General features: G+C 36.9%; 1 protein-coding gene across 3 annotated transcripts in view; it reads left to right on the forward strand.

Moving 5' to 3' along the window:
* SLC9B2 (solute carrier family 9 member B2) overlaps nt 1–20,596 on the forward strand; it is a 60,321-nt gene extending 39,725 nt beyond the window's left edge. The window contains exons 11-13 of one of the 3 annotated variants that reach the window (XM_025983821.2): nt 8,388–8,496; nt 11,428–11,564; nt 14,960–18,649. In XM_025983821.2, the coding sequence (XP_025839606.2) occupies nt 8,388–8,496; nt 11,428–11,564; nt 14,960–15,181 (468 nt within the window). In that variant the 3' untranslated portion in view covers nt 15,182–18,649. Of the gene's footprint in view, nt 1–8,387; nt 8,497–11,427; nt 11,565–14,959 lie in introns of all 3 variants that reach the window. The other 2 variants (XM_025983822.2, XM_025983823.2) reach the window with 2 other exon arrangements.
* The last annotated feature ends 874 nt before the right edge of the window (nt 20,597–21,470 follow it).

The raw sequence follows: 21,470 nt of genomic DNA on the forward strand, positions 1-21,470 counted from the left end.
GATTAAAGAATCTTGAGAAAAAAAAAAACATGAATTCTATATATTATTTCCCCCTAGCCTGGAGTTTTGCAGGTCTGTGTGATCCTTATACTTGGTCTGAGCTGCATCTTCTCAGAGAGGGGCCTGTTGTACTGATTCTCATGTGTCTTTGCCCTGGTTGGAATTATACGACCCTTGTCAGGTGGCCAGTCTAAGTAAGCAGCTTGGGATTGCGCCATGTGGCTTTTGTTCCCTGAAGGCTTTCCATACAGCTTTAGAGGATGAGAATGAAAATGGTAGCCTCCCAGTCTCCAGCCCCAGACCTGAAAGCTCACTCACGCCCCCCTCCCCCACTCTTCAGTGCACCCTCAAGGAAAAGCAGTCAATCACTCTCATCTCCCTGGCTCCTGTCTGCTCTCTGTGTTCATCTAGCCTGTGACTGAGCATTTTTTTTTCAGGCAGCAACTCCATTTGGAATCTCCAAACTTTGCAGACTCCTGCAGAGCACACTCACACACTCCTCCCCCTTGGTGGGTGGTGGGGAGGGAGTGTCCTGGGGGTGGTGGAGGTAGGGTAGCAGGGGGGTCTCGCTGCAGTTCTGCCACTTGCTGAGGCCCTGCTTAGAGAGCAGTCACCCAGTGGTGCTATGATTTGTGGTTTATGGCAACCCCTAGCAGAAAGCCCATCCCTGGGCTAACTAATTGTAGCAGGCTTCCAGAACTCTGCTGAACTCAGGCAAGCCTGTTCTTTCTGTGACCCAGGGATTCTGTCTCACCTAGCATTCCACCCCTCTTGGCCACCTGAGCACCTTTCAGGTGGGGATGTCCCTCACCAGAGCACACTTGTAAAAGTTCCAATTTTGTGCTCTGCTCTATCACTTTCCAGTAGCAGTTTACAGAGGCTCCCTCCCCCTGCAGTTTATTTATCTTTCCCATATATTGCCTGGGATTAATTTCTCAGCACCTCCTACCTTGCAGAAAGTGGTTACTTTGCTTTTTGTAGAATTACAGCAAGTCTTTTCTTAGATTGCTTGTTGAGTTCACAGGTGTTCAGAATGATTTGATAGCTATCTAGCTGAATGCCTGAGACCAGACAAAACTAAGGTCTCCTGCTCCTCTGCCTGGGATGTTTTTCTGAAGAAATCATTAAAAATCAGATATTTGGGGCAGTTTGGGTGGTTCAGCGGTTTAACGCCGTCTTCAGGCGTGATCCTGGAGACCCGGGATTGAGTCCCGCATCGGGCTCCCTGCATGGAGCCTGCTTCTCCCTCTGCCTGTGTCTCTGTGTGTGTGTGTGTGTGTGTGTGTGTATCTCATGAATAAATAAATAAAATCTTTTTAAAAATGTCAGATATTTTGCAAATATGATGGGTGAAAAGCATTTCTTTATGAGTGAGGCTAATCATCTTTTCCTATGCCTGCTAAACCATTCAAAAGCTTGTGCCCATTTTTTAAAAGATTGTTTTGGTTTTTCTTACTGATTTTCAAGGTTATTGAATTATTTATTTCTCGATATGTATGATGGAAATCAGTTGGTGGCCATTTACTAACTTTAATTTCAAGTTACATCTTTATAAATTTGAACTTGACAGGAGCACATGCTATTCTGTTTAATGAAGAAATTATCTGTAGCTGACCTAACTAAATGCAGATATATCATTTTAGACAACCTGGAAACAACTGCTCAAAATAATTATGCTTAAAATAATGCCATATGGAAAAATAAATGACGATTATAAAGCTTGAGGTTAAGTATATAATTAAATTCAGTTGAGTGAATCTCTGCAGAGGTATCCTAGAGACAGAATTTTCTTGTGAATAAAGAACACTCAGATGAGAGGCTCCCTATAAGGATGTGATTACTAAGTTAAGACAAGTAAAAGTGAATTGTCTTGCTTCAGAGGAGAGAGGGATAGTAAGAGCTGCCTGGAGCATTGTTTAGAGAAGGGTATAGAGGACACAGGAAGTGAGCCTAGATGTATTGGGCTTTGAAGGAAAAGAGAAAGTCCCTTTCAAACCCTGCTCTATCTATTAGATGCACACCTGGGTTTGCTGTCTTACGAGAGGTTTGGTTATAAGGCTTATTTCAAGTCTTTTTTCTTTCCTAGCCGCACCTATGTTATTCAATTTTACTTTTTGATTTCAGGTAACCTAACATTTAACAAGGGCAGAGCTATAGAGTCAACTAACTTCCTAGTTATAAGTTGGGTACTCATCATCCCTCATTTCTTTTAAGCATTTGATCTTATCAAAACATTTGTTTCCCATGGCTTCACTTTACTTGTGAGCTGAAGCACAGTTATCACCTATCCCTGGTCAGTCTTCTGTGTAATCTCAGCTCTGGACTGAAGGACTGTGCTTCCTCCTTCACTTCTCTCTGTGGATTCACTGCTGTCTGTCTTCAGTCCTCTCCTGGGCTGCTGACAACCGTGCCCTGCTCTTTGAAGCACTCAAAACTATTGTCTGCTCCAGGACCAAGGTCACAGTTTTACTTTAGTGAAGGATGCTGCTACATTCAAGTTGTGAACCCTTGTCCAACACCTGGGAAGTTTGCCTGGCATTGGCATTTTACAAACTGTTCACTTCTTAATGGTAACAACTTTTTTTCAGCATTATTTTTTTTAAAGGTTTTATTTATTTAATCAAGAGAGAGAGAGACAGAGGCAGAGACACAGGCAGAGGGAGAAGCAGGCTCCATGCAGGGAGCCCGACGTGGGACTCGATCCAGGGTCTCCAGGATCACGCCCTGGGCTGTAGGCGGCACTAAACCGCTGAGCCACCAAGCTGCCCTTTTTTCAGCATTAGAAAAGTAAATTACCACAACAATAATTTTTAAAAGAAAATTAATTTTATTTTTGAGTATGAAGGTGATATATGCTCATTTTTAAACTTTGGAGGGGAAAAAGTCTGAAAGGAAAGAGGGGCACCTGGGTGGCTCAGTAGGTTGAGCATCTGACTCTTGATCTCAGCTCAGGTCTTAATCTCTGGGTCATGAGTTCAAGCCCCACATTAGGTTCCATGCTGGGTGTGGAGCCTTTTTGAAATTTTAAAAAAAGGAAAGAAATCATTTGCAATTCCTTCACCTGAAACCAACAGTTCTGTAAACTATTTAAATATTTTCATTTATTCAACAGAAAAACTCAAAAGTGCTTATAATAAGATTTTTCAAATTGAACTTTACAGGTAAATGTTTTTCTGTTGTCACCTCTTTTAAAATCCTCAGAAATCACAATCAACTCATTATTTTATACTGTAATGGGTAAAGAGGGAAGGGAACTAATAACTTTTTTTAATCTTTCTTTTTCTAATCAGATTTTGGTAATTAGATTTTTTAAAGATTTTATTTAAATTCCAGTTAGTTAACATATAGTATAATATTATTTTCAGGTGTACAATATAGTGATTCAGCATTTTTATACATAACCTGGTGCTCATCACAAGAGTCTTCCATAATCCCCATCACCTATTTCAACCATCCCCTCCACCCACCTTCCCTCTGGTAATCACCTATTTGTTCTCTATAGTTAACAGACTGTTTCTTGGTTTACCTCCCTCTCCTTTTTTTCCTCTTTGTTCTTTTGTTTCTTAAATTCCACATATAAATAAAATCATATGGTATTTATCTTTCTCTGACAACTTATCTAGCTTAGCATTATACTCTCTAGCTCCATCCCGTCATTGCAAATAGCAAGATTTCATTATTTTTCGTGACTGAGTAATACTTTATATACCACATCTTCCTTATCCACTCATCAGTCAATAGAATTTTGGGTTATTTCCATAATTTGGCTATTGTTGATAATTCTGCTATAAATACTGGGGTGCATTTATCCCTTAAAATCAGTATTTTTGTATCCTTTGAGTAAACACCTAATAGTGCAATTGCTGGAGACATAGGGTAATACTATTTTTAACTTCTTGAGGAACCTCCATACTGTTTTCCAGAGTGGCTGTGCCAGTTTACATACACAGCAACAGTGCAGGAGGGTTCCCCTTTCTCCACATCCTTGCCAACATCTGTTGTTTCTTGTATTGTTAATCTTTGCCATTTTGACAGGTGTGAGGTGATATTTTATTATAGTTTTGATTTGTATTTCCCTGATAATCAGTGACATTGAACATCTTTTCATGTGTCTGTTGGCCATCTGTATGTCTTCTTTGGAAAAATGTCTGTTCATGTCTTCTGCCCATTTTTTAATAAATTTTTTTTGCCAGTCTGTATGGTTCTACGCTAGGCACTACGTGGATATTCTCATTTATGTTCACACACACACAAAAGCCTTAAAAAGTATTACCGTTTCCACTTTATAGAGACTATAAATCAGAAAGACACAAATAACATGTCCAAAGTCACAAAATTAGAAAGTGGCACTGTGATTTAAGCTCAGGCTTACCTGACTCCCAAGTATACTAATCTGTAATACAACTATAGCATTATTGGACAGGGCACATTTTTATATTTTTGACATCTATTTGAATAACATATACCAAGTATATTAAAAACATACTGCTGTGCTTCATAATTTTAAAATTAGTCTCTAAATTTATAAATGATAGGATAAAAAAACAAATAATTAAAGGGAACCACAGCATTTGGGATAGAGCATAAAAGAGTAGTTTTAGGGGCATGTGGTGACTCAGTCAGTTAAGCATATGCCTTCAGCTCAGGTCATGATCTCGGGGTCCTGGGATCAAGCCCCAGGTCAGGGCTCCCTGCTCAGTGGGGAGTCTGCTACTCCTTCTCCCTCTGTTGTTTCCCCTGCTTGTGCTCTCTCTGTGGCTCTCTCTCTCTCTCAAACAAATAAAATATTTTTAAAAAGAGTAGTTTTAGCAATAGGGAAATCAAGGGAGAGGCTATTGCCTATGGTGAGTGCACATTAGCTACAGGCAGGGAAAGGGAAACTTTGATGACTTCCATTCACACTAGTCTTTGAAAAACTAAAATATGGGTTATAAAAAAGATTGTTTATAAACCAAAACATAGCATTTGGTTCCTCTGCATTTGTCATAATTTTGCCAGAATTGCCTGCAGTCCAACTGATTATTAGGTCAGTGTAATCCCACAACTCAGTGAAAGAACTAAGAACAATTTTTTCATATTTATCTCAAATATACTCACTTTTTGAAAGCCTTTGTCATATTGTTTTATCTATTTTCAAATCCAGTGCTGCTTCTATGACCTTTGTAGTTGTGGGATGGTTTTCCTGACATATTTTGAACCTTCTGAATTTTGAAATGTTCTTCTCTCTGAGAAGGGAAGTATCAGCTTAAGTACATATTGAAGTCATGATAAAACCTCTGTTTCTGATCATTTTCTTCTTTTGTCTATCCCTAAAAGTGATTTATGTTTTTGAAGATTCTTACTACTAGTGTAAACAAATGTGTAAAGTAGCCCTAACATTCAGTGTGGGCAACATAGTCTTCATTCCCCTGTCTCTTTTACACTTAGCCTATTCAATGACTCCATTCATAAAATGAATGAAGCACATTCATTTTATTTTTGATGTTATGAAAAAGCATTAAGAAGATACATTTTGACTCAACCCATTATTAAGTTTTACAGTATATAAGTCCATGTCTGATGTTCAACCAGTCTAAAGTGTTACAATCAAGAAACAAATGGTGACCTTTGTCTACAGTTTAGAGATAAGAACTATTTGATAGAGAAAACTTTTTAGGCCATCTGCTTTCATTGAAGTTCTGAGTACGTGAAATATTTTTGAGGCCTTCCCTTAAATAATTAGTCATGGCAACAAAAGGCTCAGTAACCTAGGAATAATAGAGCTGATTTTTATTCTACACTAACGTGGATATCAACTAAAGTCTGAGTTTTATCTACAGTGTACTCTAAAAGCCAAGTTAAAAAGTAAAATTTAAAGATTTGTAGAAAGGTGTTCACTGGACCCCAGTTTTGGTAGAACTAGTCATTGGCAGTAAATGATAAAGGATCTTGGATGTTATCTAATATAAACCTCTGATTTTACAGATGAGAAAAAATAAGATGCTGAGAGAAAAGTGGCTTGCATTTAGCAGGTGGCAGAATTTGAACCTAAGTTATTATCTGATTCCTTATGATGTAAAAATGTAATTCTTTACATGATGTAAGAATAGAACAATATAAGTAAATCAACCAACCCCTTCACATATGCACTCAACATTTATAAGCCAAGAGGAAATAGAATCTTTATCTGAATAAACATACCAGAATTAATAAGAAAAGAAAAAGAAAATAGAGACACAATGTAATCATCTTTTGTTAAACTGCTGAAAAATAGATATGGAAAACCAGATTCTCAAAGACGTGTACTTATAAATGCAAAAGTGTTGTCCAAAAATATAGATTCTTGGGATCCCTGGGTGGCGCAGCGGTTTGGCGCCTGCCTTTGGCCCAGGGCGCGATCCTGGAGACCCGGGATCGAATCCCACATCAGGCTCCCGGTGCATGGAGCCTGCTTCTCCCTCTGCCTGTGTCTCTGCCTCTCTCTTTCTCTCTGTATGACTATCATAAATAAATAAAAAAAATTTTAAAAAATATATAGATTCTTATTAGTTGATTAGAAAAATTTGTTTAGTATAAAATTTTAGATACTGTAATGAGTACTACTAAATTGCCCTCCAAAAAAAAGCACCATTAATTTGTTCTAAGAATTAGTGAGTTTCCTTACAGTTGGAGGTATTTAACATTATAAAAATTTTTAGTATTTTTTCTAATATGGTATCCCCCCCAAAAAAATGTGGCATATCATTTTAATTTGTGTTTCATTGATTGCTGAATTTTAGCATTTTATATTTTTTGGTGATTTGTGTTTTTTCAGTTGTGAATTACTTGTAGGTATGCATTGCCCATTTTTCTATTAGGTTCTATGCCTTTTTGTTATTGCTTGGATACTGCTCCTTATTCTGTTATACACAGTGCAGATATTTTCTCCTGGTTTGTCATCTTATTGTTCTTTGTTTGCTTATGGTTTCTTTTGCCACACGACATTCTAGTCATGCTACCCTAATTGTGTCTATGTTTTTTTTAGGGATTTCTCAGTATGTGTTATAAAGTTAGTACTTGTATTAGTTAGGATCTTATGGGGAAAGGGAAATCACCTAATAACTGGAATAGGGAAAATTTATTATTAACCATACCAGGGGATTAGATAACCAGGGATTGGCTTGTAAGATGTAAAAGACCCCTGAGGAATATAGAAATAGCAACTATAAACTCCTAGGGCTGAGATTGAGCCATGCCCTGGCATCTCTCCACTTCACCCACCTACTCCCACCCCCAGGCCTCAGATTCCAGATCTTGTTAGAAAGCCTTTGTTCACTGGATGGTAGAAAAGACCCCTATGGTGCCTGGCTTGGACAATTTGCTGGAAATCTATACTCCAGTGTGCAGGAAATTCACCCTCTAGGGTGCAATCCAACTCCCTTGGGTTGGCTATGAAACTCCCTTGCAGTAAGCTAGGGGCAGCTTCTGGCCACTTGGTGGTGCTGTCTGCCATGCACTATAGGAGCCCAGCACTGCAGAAGCCACCTGTGTACTGAAGAAACCCAAGTGTGCTACAGGATCCTACTGTGAGGAGCCCTGAAAATCAGGAAGAGCATCTTCCTTGCAATATCTCTTCAGCACCCTCTACTGACAAAATTTAATATAATGCCAGGTAGCAAAGGAGAAATATTTAAAGGGCTCAGTTTCATTTTCTGCAGAGCCAACAAGGGGTAATAAATTAATAAACGCAGCACTTTACTATACTTGAATTATATTTTTGTGCATAATTTGAGGTCACCTTAAACTGTTTTTTATAAAGATAAAATTGGAGAGGGGGGCGCTTGACGGGATGAGCACTGGGTGTTATGCTATATGTTGGCAAATTGAATTCCAATTTAAAAATTAAAAAATAATAAAATAAAAAGATAAAATTGGAAACAACTTAAAGGGCCATCAATAAAGAAATTATTGAATATACTGAAAATTCTATACCATAGATTACTATATAGCGATAATTAGATGTATATCTAGATATATTTACTATTATAAGATGTCTAAATCATATTGTTGAGTGAAAATTAACATTTTAAGCTATAAAATAATACTAAGTATTACATATGTACACACATACATATTGTATATTCACTAGTAGAAGTCCTCCTAAGAGGATTCTAACAGAATTACTAGACTCTTTATCATTATCATCTATTTGCAAACAACTCTAAAGCACCTCATAAAATAACTATGTTGGAAATATCTTTATATAATTTTTTGTTTTATTTTAGCCAACCTCTTATTTATCGATGTCACAGAAATAAAGCCTGGCTCAGGTCAAATTGACTCAAATTTCAAATGAGTAAAATTCTTAGAACTTGTAACTTTATATAATAAAAATCTGTGTGGGGTATGTATATGTGTGTTTCTCTTAGGCAGAGGTTGAAAAAATTATCGCAGGTGCCTGGTACATCTTTCAGCCCCTTCTCTTTGGACTGATCGGAGCAGAAGTATCTATTGCATCTCTCAGACCAGAAACTGTAGGTAAGAATTTCCAAGTAGCGCTTGCTAAAATTAACTTTTGTTAATACCTTTGGAATACCTTTGGTAGGTATTTGTCACAATTATATAAAAAGCTAATAATAATCTAAGTGTCTAAGAGTAGTAGGTCAGAAAATAATATTTGTCAATCTCAGGCATAAATTTTATACCATTAATATTATTCATTGTAAAGAAAAGTAACACTGCTAACTACTATCCAAAAAAATGCAGGTCTTAAAAGTTTTTTCAAAGGATAAAAATATTCAATTAGACTTGTTCTGATGAAGGGCAAGAATTGTAGAGATAACTCATCAGTTCTATAATATACACCCATGGAACAAAAATGTTTCTTTTTTCATTCATGCATTTATTTATTCATACATTCAAAAGCAATCATATTAAAACTTTTGATTTCATAACACTGCACTTAAAAATTTTTTTGTGTACTGTACTTGTTATTTTCTCCTTTCCACTCATTCCATTTTTGTCCATCTTTACTGGGAATCCCATCTTCTGCTATCTCCTTCTTGATCTCACACATAGATTCTTCCCCTGTCCTCATGTATCTTCAGATATCCATGTGACAGTTTTCTCCTCTTTGGAATTTAAGCAAACTCTAATCTCTCCTGTCTTAAAATAATTTCTTTCCGGGCAGCCTGGGTGGCTTAAGTGGTTTAAGCACCTGCCTTCATCCCAGGATCCTGGGATCAGGTCCCACATCGGGCTCCCTGCATGGGGCCTGCTTCTTCCTCTGCCTGTGTCTCTGCCTCTCTCTCTCTCTCTCTGTGTCTATCATGAATAAATAAAATCTTTTTAAAAATAAAAATAAAAAAATAATTTCTTTCCACTCCAACACATGCTACAACATGGATGCACCTGGAGGACATTTGTCACCAAAAGACAAATACTATATGATTCCATCTATATGAGGTATCCAGGGTAGTCAAATCATAGAGACAGAAAGTAGAATGGTGGTTGCCCGGGACTTGGGAGAGGAGGAAATAGAATGTTCTTTAATAGATCAGTTTTGCAAGATGAAAAAATCTGGAGTTTGGTTACACAAAAATGTGAATGTTTAAGTTAATGCTACTAAAGTGTACACTTAAAAATGGTTAAGATGGTAAATTTTGTTGTGTATATTTTATCATGATTTTATATGTGTATATATATATAAGTATATAAAATCTCCTTTTTTCCATTTAACTTACCCCCTCACCTGCCACACTTCCTCTTTACTCCCCTGTTCAAACTTTTCCAAAAAGGTAATTATATCTCCCTTTTCCATTTCAACTCTCACTCTCTTCTTCAATACATTTCAGCCTAGCCTCTGCCCATCACACAATTGACCCTGCTCTCACCAAGGCTATATTGTTAAATACAATGAATACTTATCAGTCTCTTTTTTTTTTACTTGATCACCCAGCAGCATTTGATACTATTGACCTCTTTAAAACACATTTTACATTGAATTCTGAAACTTCATATTTTTCAGTGCACTTTGAGTCCTCACTTACACTACATATAGTTCTTCATCTAAGTTCTTCAAAGCCTTCAATGCTTCTCACTCTATGTTATTTTTCAGAGCTCATCTACACTTAGTAGCTTTGATTATAAACTACATAATTCCAAAATTTTTATTTCTAAATCTATGTACCTAATTGCTGATTGAACATGACCACTTGTAAATCTCACAAAACGTCAAACTCAATATGTTCCAAACTTGTAAATCATCTTCTCCCCAAACCTTCAATGCTCCCTCCTGAGAATGGTATCATCTCTTTTGTTTCTTATACTTCAGGCAACAAATACTTTTGAAATGTCCATCCTAGGTGCAATATCCTTCAATAAAAAAACACAACACTCTCTGTAAAGAAGCCATATTGCAGGTTCACAATAAATCCTCCAGCAGTGTCTATCTGTTGTTTGACTAGCCTTTTGAGCTTAAGAAAGCCATTTATCCTTTTTAAACTTCACTTTTTTCAACTGTTAAATAAGAAAAATTACCCGACAGATTGTAAGGATTAAAAGATAATGAATTCACTTAAAGCTTAATACAGAACCTGGCACACAGTAAACATTTAACAAATAATTACTTCTTAGAAAATCACCCTATTCCTTAGCAGTCACCTTAGCTGTGCCATTCTCAGGTTCAGTATTCTAGTCAGTCCTTATTCTGCCAATCAAGATGAACTGATCTTTCTCAGCAAAGGATTCTAAAGGATGGAATAAAGTAGCTGTGTCAACCTGGCTAATGGGCAGTCAGTGTATACACCAATATGGTGAAACAGGTGTAGACTGCCAGTGTCTATTCTGATTGGTCAGTCCCTCGCCAGTTCTGGCTGATTGCTTCCATACTGGCTAATAAATATTTTTCATATCACCTCGGGTTTATACTCTGTAAAGAATTCTCAACCATTTTGATGAAAATACCAACTTTTTCCTCTTCTGTGACCTCTTATCAGTATGTTCATACTGCACTTACCCTATAGTACTATAGTATTCATTGTTTATATTTATTTTTTCCTCCAGCTTTGAAGTTTACAGAGGCAAAGTCTGTACATCATACATTTTCGTATACCCAATATCTAGTCCAAATCCTGTCATGCATAGTTATTTAATAAATTCATGTTGAATTAACACACAGAAAAAAGTTTGGTTCTTGCTGTAAAGCATAAGAGAAATAACATTCAAATCTCCTTTATAATATATATCAAATATGTTTAATTAGTTTCTGATTTAATCTAGGAAAATACCTTCTTTTAAACAAATAGTTTGATTGATATTGCCATTTTGATAAATTATGCCTATTTTTGTCTTCTTAATTTTTTGATATATTTAGATAATTGCAATTGATAGTATTTTGAATCAATAACCATGAAATTCAGTTTCTCTCTCACTATTTTATTATGTCTAAAAAGAAAGCATTTCTTGCAGGCCTTTGTGTTGGCGTCCTGGGCATTGCAGTATTGATACGAATTTTGACTACCTTTCTGATGGTGTGTTTTGCTGGCTTTAATATAAAGGAAAAGATATTTATTTCTTTTGCATGGCTTCCAAAGGCCACAGTCCAGGTAAAGATGATAGGATGGCTTAGCATTTTAACTCCTATGTCTATATGATACCTTGAAATTTTGAATAAGAGGGCTTATTCAAATTTTTTCCTAATGATTACATTAGGGAAAATTTAATCAAAGTTTGATTTATGAAAAGGTTTATACTAATCTACTCTTTAAAAGTTTTATTTTGGGCATATTGATTTCCTAAATATGATGGCTTATTTAAATTTATCTAGATCATCAGCTTTATTGAAGTCAACTAAAAATCTGAGAATTCCCTACACTACTAGAAATCAGTAGTCACAGGAAGAGTTTGGAATTTTCATCAGTCAGAGCCCTTTAAATCACCCAGAGAAATAGCTGTTAACTCTTTTCATTATAGTATCTTCCAAAAAGAGAGTGAAACAGAAATAGCATGGACCATCTTAGTATTTGGAGATATTTCAATGAATGATAGATAATCTGTTATGCTTGACTACAGCCTTTATATATAAAGGAGAAATATTTTTTAAAAACCAGGGAGGGACACCTGGGTGGCTCAGTGGTTGAGTGTCTGCCTTTGGCTTAGGTAGTGATCCCATGACCCTGAGATCAAGTCCCACATCAGGCTCCCTCTGGGGAGCCTGCTTCTCCCTCTGCCTATGTCTCTGCCTCTCTCTGTGTGTGTCTCTCATGAATAAATAAATAAAATCTTAAAAAAAAAACACTGAGGAAATATATTATTGATTTCCTAGATTATTGGTTGATAATAAATTTTTCAAACTAGCTAAACCTGTTGTCAAATGTATCAATCACATACATTGACCCCAAAATTGTTCACTATAATGAATAAGCATGAACAGATATGTGCTTGAAATTATTAATCATGTATTTGGTAGAATTTCATTACTAATGAAATTAAAACTATATAGATTATTATTTGTTGTAAATGTAGTATATTTCTGATTATATTCTTTATTTTCAAACTAATTATAGCAAACAAGATTTAACGGTCTCCTCCCTGATTATTTTGCAATTGTTTAAACATGCAAATCTCTGTTTCATGAAATGAAAATCAGATTTTTATTTAAAGATTTATTTATTTTGGGGGTGGCAGAGGCAAAAGGAGAGGGAGAAAGAAAATCTCAAGCAGACTCCCCACTGAGTGCAGAGCCCAAGATGGAGCTCAGTCTTATGACCCTGAGATCACGACCTGAGCTGAAATCAAGAATTGGATGCTTAACCAACTAAGCCACCCAAGCACCCCCAAATCAGATGTTTTTAATTTAGGAAGCTTTAGGGATATTTATGCTCTGTAACTATATGCCAGATTTTGTATGGCTGTGGGCTATGGCATTATTCCAGAGTTGTTTCCATTTCCAACAGACTTTCAAAGAAGTCTGAGACACTGGATAAGAATACCGTGAGGTTAGTAGTACAATAAGTAGAAGAGTTTCTCCCTCGGAGTGCCTTCAGCTTCCTCACTACCTTTGGTAACCTTAGTGGGTAAATATCAAAATAATCACTCTAATAGCTTTAGTATGAAAAGTGTGTTTTGAAACATTAAAATTTGAGAGGTGGCACTCTCCTGCTATCAAAGCCAATTTAAAATAAGAAAACATTATCTAGAATGTGTTGAATAATGTATGTACTGTGAAGTATTGTACTTTTTTTTTCTCTTTTTGTCACTGCACAAGAAACAAAACTTTCTTACATACTTATTCTACTTTAGTGTTTTTCAAACTTTTTAAATCATGTAATACTATAAGAAATATATTGGGACATCAGGTGACTCAATTCATTAAGTGTCTGCCTTTGGCTCAGATCATGATCTCGGGGTCCTGGGATCAAGCACCAACTTGGGCTCCTCTCTCAGTGGGGAGTCTGTTTCTCCCTCTGCCTCCCCTGCTCATGCCCTCTCTCTGTCTCTCTGTCTCTTTCTTTCTAATGAATGAATAAAATATTTAAAAATATTTTTAAAATCACAACTCAGCATGCATACAAACCCCAAAACATACATGCATACAAATACACATCATAATATGTGCAATTCCTGCCAAGAATTATTGAAATGTTGTATTAGCTATTAGGTACAAGGTAACCTGCTATAACTGAGAGTCCTCAATAAATTCTCTGGGCATTCCAGAGCTGGCAGGGTGACCATTACCCTCAGTGTGTGTCTTCCATCCATGAGTCCACCTTTCACCATTTCTTATCCAGAGGGGTGGGGAGAAAAAAGTTCACGTGTCAATTTCTTTTCAGAACAGGCTACTAGTAGCATTTATCACTTCTTCTCACCTCTCAGTGGCAAGAACTTAGATACATAGCTTCAACTAGTTGTAAAGAAGGCTTAAAAAACTCTATATTTGTACAGCAATGTGACCAGCTGAAACTGAAGAGTTCTATTATAGAAGAGTATATTCAGATACTTGTGGGCAATTAGTAGTCTCTGCCATGCATCTCATGCACATGATATTTTCTTTCCTGTTTCATTGTTCTAGAGGCTAACATTGTTGTGTTCTGTAGAATAAGGGAATAATCAGATTGTTTACTATATTATTTTTCCATGTGCACTGATAATATTGCGTTTTGCCTATAAAAGAAAACAAGTTTTCATGAGACTTTCTAAAAGATAAATCATAAATAAAACATTTTGCCAACTCCTGAGGCAAAAATTAACCAAATACCTAATAAGATTAACTTCAACTTTTGAAGATACCTCACATTTTCAAGTTCCCTAATGTTTAACAATTAGTCTCTAGGGACGCCTGAGTGGCTCAGTGGTTGAGCATCTGCCTTTGGCTCAGGAGCCTGCTTCTCCCTCTGCCTATGTCTCTGCCTCTCTCTCTCTCTCTCTCTCTCTCTCTCCCTCTGTGTGTGTGTGTGTGTGTGTCTCATGAATAAATAAATATTTTTTAAAAAACAGTCTCTAAAAGCAGTACATATTCTTATGGGTCTTTTTGTTTTTGTTTTTGTTTTTTTACATTCAGAAGTTCACCATCTTTCGGTATTACTGAATTTTTTCATCTTATGTTTTCTTACTTTGAAATTACCAAAGATGAAAGAATGACATGACTAGTAGCTTTAGTAGCTTTCATCTTTACTCAGGGGGAGTTTAGTAAATGGGATCATGTCATAGTTAATTAATATCATAAGTCTATATTTGCCTTGTGTTTTGAATTATATTTTCCTGATATTTTTGTAACTCTGCCTTATGCAAATAGGTACATATGAATCATTATGCTTTCCCCCAAGCAAGGGCAGGGAGCATTTTCAGACAATCAAAACTCACTGCATTATACTTTGAAAGAAGACTAGTGTAACTTAGCTGAGCAAAAGAATAAGCAATTTGTTTTTGCAATGACAAAATAATTTACCTTTTCTCCATGCACTTGTCTTATGTTTACAATGTTACCTTTAAACTTTTATAGGCTGCCATAGGATCTGTGGCTTTGGACACAGCAAGATCACATGGAGAAAGACAGTTAGAAGAATACGGAATGGATGTGTTGACAGTGGCATTTTTGTCCATCATCATCACAGCCCCAATTGGAAGTCTACTCATTGGTTTGCTGGGCCCCAGGCTTCTCCAGAAAGCTGAACATCGAAATAATGGTGAAGAAGTTCACGAAGAGACTTCTATACAGGTTTAGAGGTGAAAAGAGAGAATGTTGAATATATAATGATCAGAAAGCTTCTAGCAGCTACTTTTACCAATTAGCAGAGGCTATGTAATCTAGATGCATATTGAGATATGTAATATTCACACTTTAAATGTAATAGAACCAAAAGTGTGGCTGTTTCTTTAAGGAGCGTTTTTAGCCATTATCCTTTCTATGTGGATGGTAATATTCTACATCTCCAACCTGATTTCTTGACCGTTTTTTTTTTCCCAAATACATGTCTTCATCATGTATCTTAATTTGTTTAGGGACATATACACTAAAATGTACTACCACAATTTAAAATCAACATGGAAAAGATCAAGTTCAGTGTCCTGTTCTACTAGCCAATAGCTTGTTCTAACTTACTGTTATTGTCATAGTTTCATGATTAATGGTCACCTGACTAGTCATGCCTTGAAATGTTTTTGGCTCCTCGTTTTTCTTTTTAAATACCATAATGCAACCCATCATCAGTTTCTACCCCTACTTCCTGTCCCAGTCAGTCTCTTCTCCATTTCTACCTTTCTTGCTACCTTTCTGTGAATTATCGTAACTGTCCCACCAAAATTTTCAAGTATGCGAAGTGTCTTCATTGGTTCTTCCTCTTGCACATATCTAGATATCAAAAGACCTTACCCTCTCTCTGAGGTGGCAACACAAGAGTCTCCCATTTTAGTAGTTCATCTGAGTTTGCCTTCCCCTAAGGAGTGCCCTGATTCAGCCCTTTCTTACTTGTTTCTTGTGAACCACATCTTTGGGCTCTTCCTCTTGTCTTTGTAAGAGATAGTTAATTTACAAATCTATGCTAGACTTATCAACATAATATTAATTAGGGTACGGCAAGCTGCTATAATGAAGAAACAAAAAATACAGTACTCACAATAGAAATTTATTTCCCTCTCATGAAACTGACTGACTGGTTGATGCTGATGGGATTACTTGACTCATGTGTCTGCTCAGAGATCCATGTCCTTCTGTCTTGAGGCTCTGACATGCAGTAAGCCCTAGTTTAAGATGTAGGTTAAAGGTGAATCTCTCCCATATCTCCTTTCTAGACTTCAGGAAGTGGAGGGGGCAATCCAAGGCAAGCAATTCATTTTTGAGGCAGTGATATGGAATTTGGCCACATCTCTCCTCTTGCATTCTACTAGTGATGACAACACCCAGCTCTGAGGAAGTCTCAAAGTATTGCCTCCTACTAACCATTTTTTAGGGAGATTCCTAGGAGGAAGGAAAGATCAGATTTGGGAGATAGGAGTACCACTGTATTGAGTGTTACCATCACTTAGTAGCATAATCTTGCATGTTAAGAGGCTTTCTACAGATTGTACCTTAAACTCAAAGAGTGATTTCTGTGGCAAGACACTGTGGCATGCCTGTGAGAAGATAGTAAAGAAAGACTTATGGGATGCCTGGGTGGCTCAGTGGTTCAGTGTTTGCCTCCAGCTCAGGGTGTGATTCTAGAATCCCAGGATCGAGTCCCACATTAGGCTCCCCACAGGGAGCTGCCTGCTTCTCCTTCTGCCTATATCCCTGCCTCTCTCTCCCTCTGGTCTCTCATGAATAAATAAATAAAAATATTTAAAAAAAGAAAAGACTTCTCTACATAGATCACATTTTATCCCACTTATTCAACAGACCGTCTCTGCTTTTGTGCATCACATTTAAGTTCTTCTTGACACTAAGGCGACTCCTGCCCAGTTGCTAAAATAATCATGTTTGAATATAGTACACAGCTTTTCTCATGGTGTATGTATACCTGAAGCATTTATTACTCATATCTCATTCCAAAGTTCAGTCTAATCTTGCAGTAAACATTAAATATATGTGTTAAATGAATCGATTCTAAATATTCTGATCCTACTAAGCTGATCTACATGAAGCCTGTCCATTCCTCTCTTGACCTTAGACTATCTTCCAGACCCTTTCTCCATGAATTTCACCTCTGTTCAAAACCAGCTTAATTTTTATTAAGCTAACATAATATGAAGCTATAACAGCTTAATTTTTACATTAACTTGACTTTAGTTATACTTTGGTACTGCGCTTTCTTCTAGTTTATGCTCTTTATTTTTTTCCCTTTTTTAAAAAATTTAAATTCAATTTGTCAACATATAGTATAACACTCAGTGCTCATTGCATCGAATGCCCTCCTTATAGTATATGCTCTTTATTTGGGTTGGGTTAATTTATACCAAAAATCAGATGGATATTTCAAACTAAACTTAATTGGTTAGGTGCACCTTGGTGGTAGCGACATAAACCTAATGCTCATCTGGTCCTCTCCTTTTATAGGCTTTAAAACCAGATTCATTCAACAAATACTTAGTGAAAGCTTAGGAATACCTAGGCTCATCCTCAGAACTGTTACTGTTTCTGTCCTTAAGGATATGACAGTCTGATAGAGGAGACAATTAAATAAGACATTTCAAAACAGTATAATTAAGTTCTATGATACAGGAAATACGGGAGTGTTAGGGGGCTCATAACAGGAATACCCACCCAATCCAGGGGTGGTGCAGTTTCCAGAGAAAGTAGGGTCTTGGCTAGGATGTGAGGGATGATGAAGACTGAGACAGAAAAACCCATGCAACACAGAAGGGTGCTGCACTTAATGCTAGGTCCCACATTTTCTAGTAGTTTTTGTCAAAGAAACAGGCTTTGAATGCTTGTTAACTTATACAAAATACAGTTAATATAGGTAAATGAGAATGTTGTTATAAGTATTCAAGACCCCAAAGAAGAATGAGAAGTGGAAATTCACAGTGTAGAAGTGGTGGAAGAGGCCATTCAGCTGCTGCCAATAGCCTGTTTCATTGTGGAGAGTATGCAGCAAGTTCTGTTCTCCCTTTCCTCGGTAGGTGGCCACCATCTAAATCTCTGTAGCTGTCCCATATGGGCCTGTGCAGAGCTCACCATTGAAGTCTCTGGTTTATCACCACATTGTGAGCCACAGCTGTTGACTTGGTTGACGAACTCAGAGTTAGCATGATACAGTGTTGACTCAAGCCAACCAAACTTCCCCAACTCAACCACAGATAGGAACAATTACTCCAACCTCTGAGTCTCTGAAAAAGGGATGTATGTACTCCATATATACTTCTGTCAAAGCACTTATAGCCCTTTTTCAATTTGTTTATATGCTTGTTTCCTATGAAGTCAGCTCCTTAGGGGTGAGAGCCTTGTCTTGATAATCTTTGTCCTCGGTACTTTGCACGGGGCATGAAACACAATAGGCATTTAATAAACATTTATTGACTGAATCACCGAGGGGATCCTCTTCCAGTACAGAAAACTACTTGCCGGGCAGATCCGGTGATGCAGCTGTTTAGCGCCTCTTGCAGCCCGGGATGTGATCCTGGAGACCCGGGATCAAGTCCCACGTCAGGCTCCCTGTGTGGAGCCTGCTTCTCCCTCTGCCTGTGTCTCTGCCTCTCTCTCTCTCTCTCTCTCTCTCTATGAAAAAATAAAATCTTTTAAAAAAAGAAAAAAAAAATAAAACTACTTGCCATATAACAGTTCAGATCTTAGTCTACTTGTTCTGTCTTAGTCTGCTTGGGCAGCTCTAACAAAGTACCATAAACTAAGTGACTTAAACACAGACATTTTTTTCTCATAGTTCTGAAGGATGGAAGGCCAACATGAGGGTACTAGCATAATCAGATTCTGATAAGGGCTCTCTTCCTAGTTTGCTTTGGCCTCCTTCTTGTTATGTCCTCACATAGTAGGGAAAGAGATGAGAATGGGGTCCAGGGTGGTGGTGCAGTGTATGTAAATTCTCTGGTATCTTTTCTTACAAAGACACTAATCCCATCATGAAGGCCTCACCCTCATGACCTCATCTAAACCTAATTACCTCCAAAGGCTCCATCTCCACATAAGATCACAGTGGGGATTAGGGCTTCAACATATGAATTTGGGGGAAAACAGTTCACAGCAAGAATGTCACACTACTAAGGACACTGCTAAAAAAAAAAAAAAATCACTATAAGCACTTGTTCTACAGTGTCCTTTTTTTCCTATGGTCAGTGCCATCCATCTCTCCCTGTGAGGATTTTATTTTATTTTATCTTATTTTATTTTATTTTGGCAAGCTGATGAGATTTCAGCTCTAAGTTATTTTCACATTCCAATATTTTTTTCTCTGGTATTTACTCCAAATAACCTTGTTTGGACTCGGGTGTCCTTAAAGTTTCCTCAGCCACACATTTGCAGATGATCTCATCCTTTCCATTCTTTAAAAATAGTATTATTTTTTCCTGATTGCAAAAATAAGACATTTTCATTGCAGAAAATTTAGAACACAGAAAAGTACAAGGAACAAAACTGAAACTTCTCTTAATGTAAACAACCATAACCATTTTATTTTGGTTTATATTTTGCTCTTACAGTTTTAGGGGATGTCTTATTTTCAGAAAGATACATCATCCACTGAATTAGGTGAAAGGCAACATAAATACTTTGTATTTGACTTCTGTGAAGATATACATATTGAAGTACTTTTGTTGTATATAAAGAATACCGAGCCTTCCAAATAATCATTCATTCACCTGGTAATAAAACAGACAAATCCTTGCCTTCATGGAGCTTATGTTTTAAAATCCATTTAGTCACTCACTCAAAATGCACGTATAATATGCTTACTGTGTGCCAGCCATTATGCTAAATGCTGAGGAATACAGTGATAACCAAGATGTTTGAGGGCTCTGTTTAATGGAATTTGAATTCTAGTGGGAAACTGAGACTGTGAAGAATACAGATATGAATGAAATATGATACTTGCCTTCAAGAGTCTTAAATGGAAACAAGGTATGTACAAACAGCTGTAATCCAAATGAATGATTCAAAAGTGTTCTAAGTGAGCAAAATTTCCTGAAGGAGGCAAAACTTGAATTGGACCTTCAATTTGAATTGATGGATTAATATTAGAGAGTAAGGTGAAAAAGGAAGCAACTAGATCGAGGACGGGCATATTAGAAAAGTTTGAAATAGAAAAGCCTGGAATATAGTAAATAATTGGCACTTAAGGATGATAAAGAGAATTAGTGACAGGACTGGAAAAGAAAATTGCAGTTAAATTGTACTAAGTAGATCATTGACCACATTTCTATTTTTATTACTAGCAATAGCAATTTATTGCTTCCCAAAGTACAGTCATTTATATAGAGGATTTTTTAAGCTATTTCATCATGTCAAACTTAGTGAAAAATGCTGTCATTAATAAGGTTCTCATTCGTCAAAAGTGTTTTGCTTTCAGTTAAATGGTTGCAAATATAATCAACTTAATAATTTTTAAGTTACTATTGAGTTTTTATAAGAAACGACATTGATGTTTTTTAAACCCTTATTAAATTTTCATCACTGTTATCTTTAAATAAAGGACATTTTTGAAATGTTTCAAAATGTTCTATTTCTGTATGAATAATTTATGTGGTTCTTTGTAACAGGTGAGAATTGTTTTGCACTATTTTAGGAGCAAGTAATACAGGTTTTAGTTGATGAACCCAAATTAAATCTGCCTTGAGCCTTCTGTTCTGATGAGAATTCCAAAACACCACTTGTTGATGTGCCCTAAAGCACTAAACTATCCAGTAGTTTCTTGCATCTGGAGCACAGAGCAGTGTGCTGGAGGCCATCAGACTCCTCTCAAAAGCCTTCCTTCCCAGTTCTACCATTTGTGCTGACACCAGTACCCTGCTTTTCCCTTCCCTACCATGAGAACAAAGCATTTCCCTAACTCTATAATCACAAAAAATCTTGTCTACTCTCCTAAAACAAGGAAGAAAATGACTTCCAATCCTTGTTGAGATGCCTATACTATACCATGCTGAAGATGAAGGAGAATTTTTGTATTTGATCACCCAAAAAAGAGTTGTAACTTAAGTCAGATTTTAAGGGACAAATAAGAAAAGGGGAAAGAGAACGCTTAAAAAAAAAAAAAAAGATTTTATTTATCTATTCATGAGAGACACAGAGGAGAGAAACCGAGACATAGGCAGGAGAAGCAGACTCCCGGTAGGGAGCCTGATGCAGGACTCAACCCCAGGATCACACTCTGAGCCAAAGGCAGAGGCTCAACCACTAAGCCACCCAGGAGCCCCAAGAATACTTTTGATAGAATAACTTTAGGGGCTCCTGGGAGGCTCAATCCATTATATGACCTGCTCTTGATTTCAGGTGAGGTCATGATCTCAAGGTCATGGGAATCAAGCTCCTCCTAGGGCTCCTGCTGGGCCTGGAGCCTGCTTGGGATTCTCTCTCCCTCTCCCTCTGGCAC

The sequence above is a fragment of the Vulpes vulpes genome, chromosome 4 (genome assembly GCF_048418805.1).
Source record: "Vulpes vulpes isolate BD-2025 chromosome 4, VulVul3, whole genome shotgun sequence".
NCBI lineage: Eukaryota > Metazoa > Chordata > Mammalia > Carnivora > Canidae > Vulpes > Vulpes vulpes.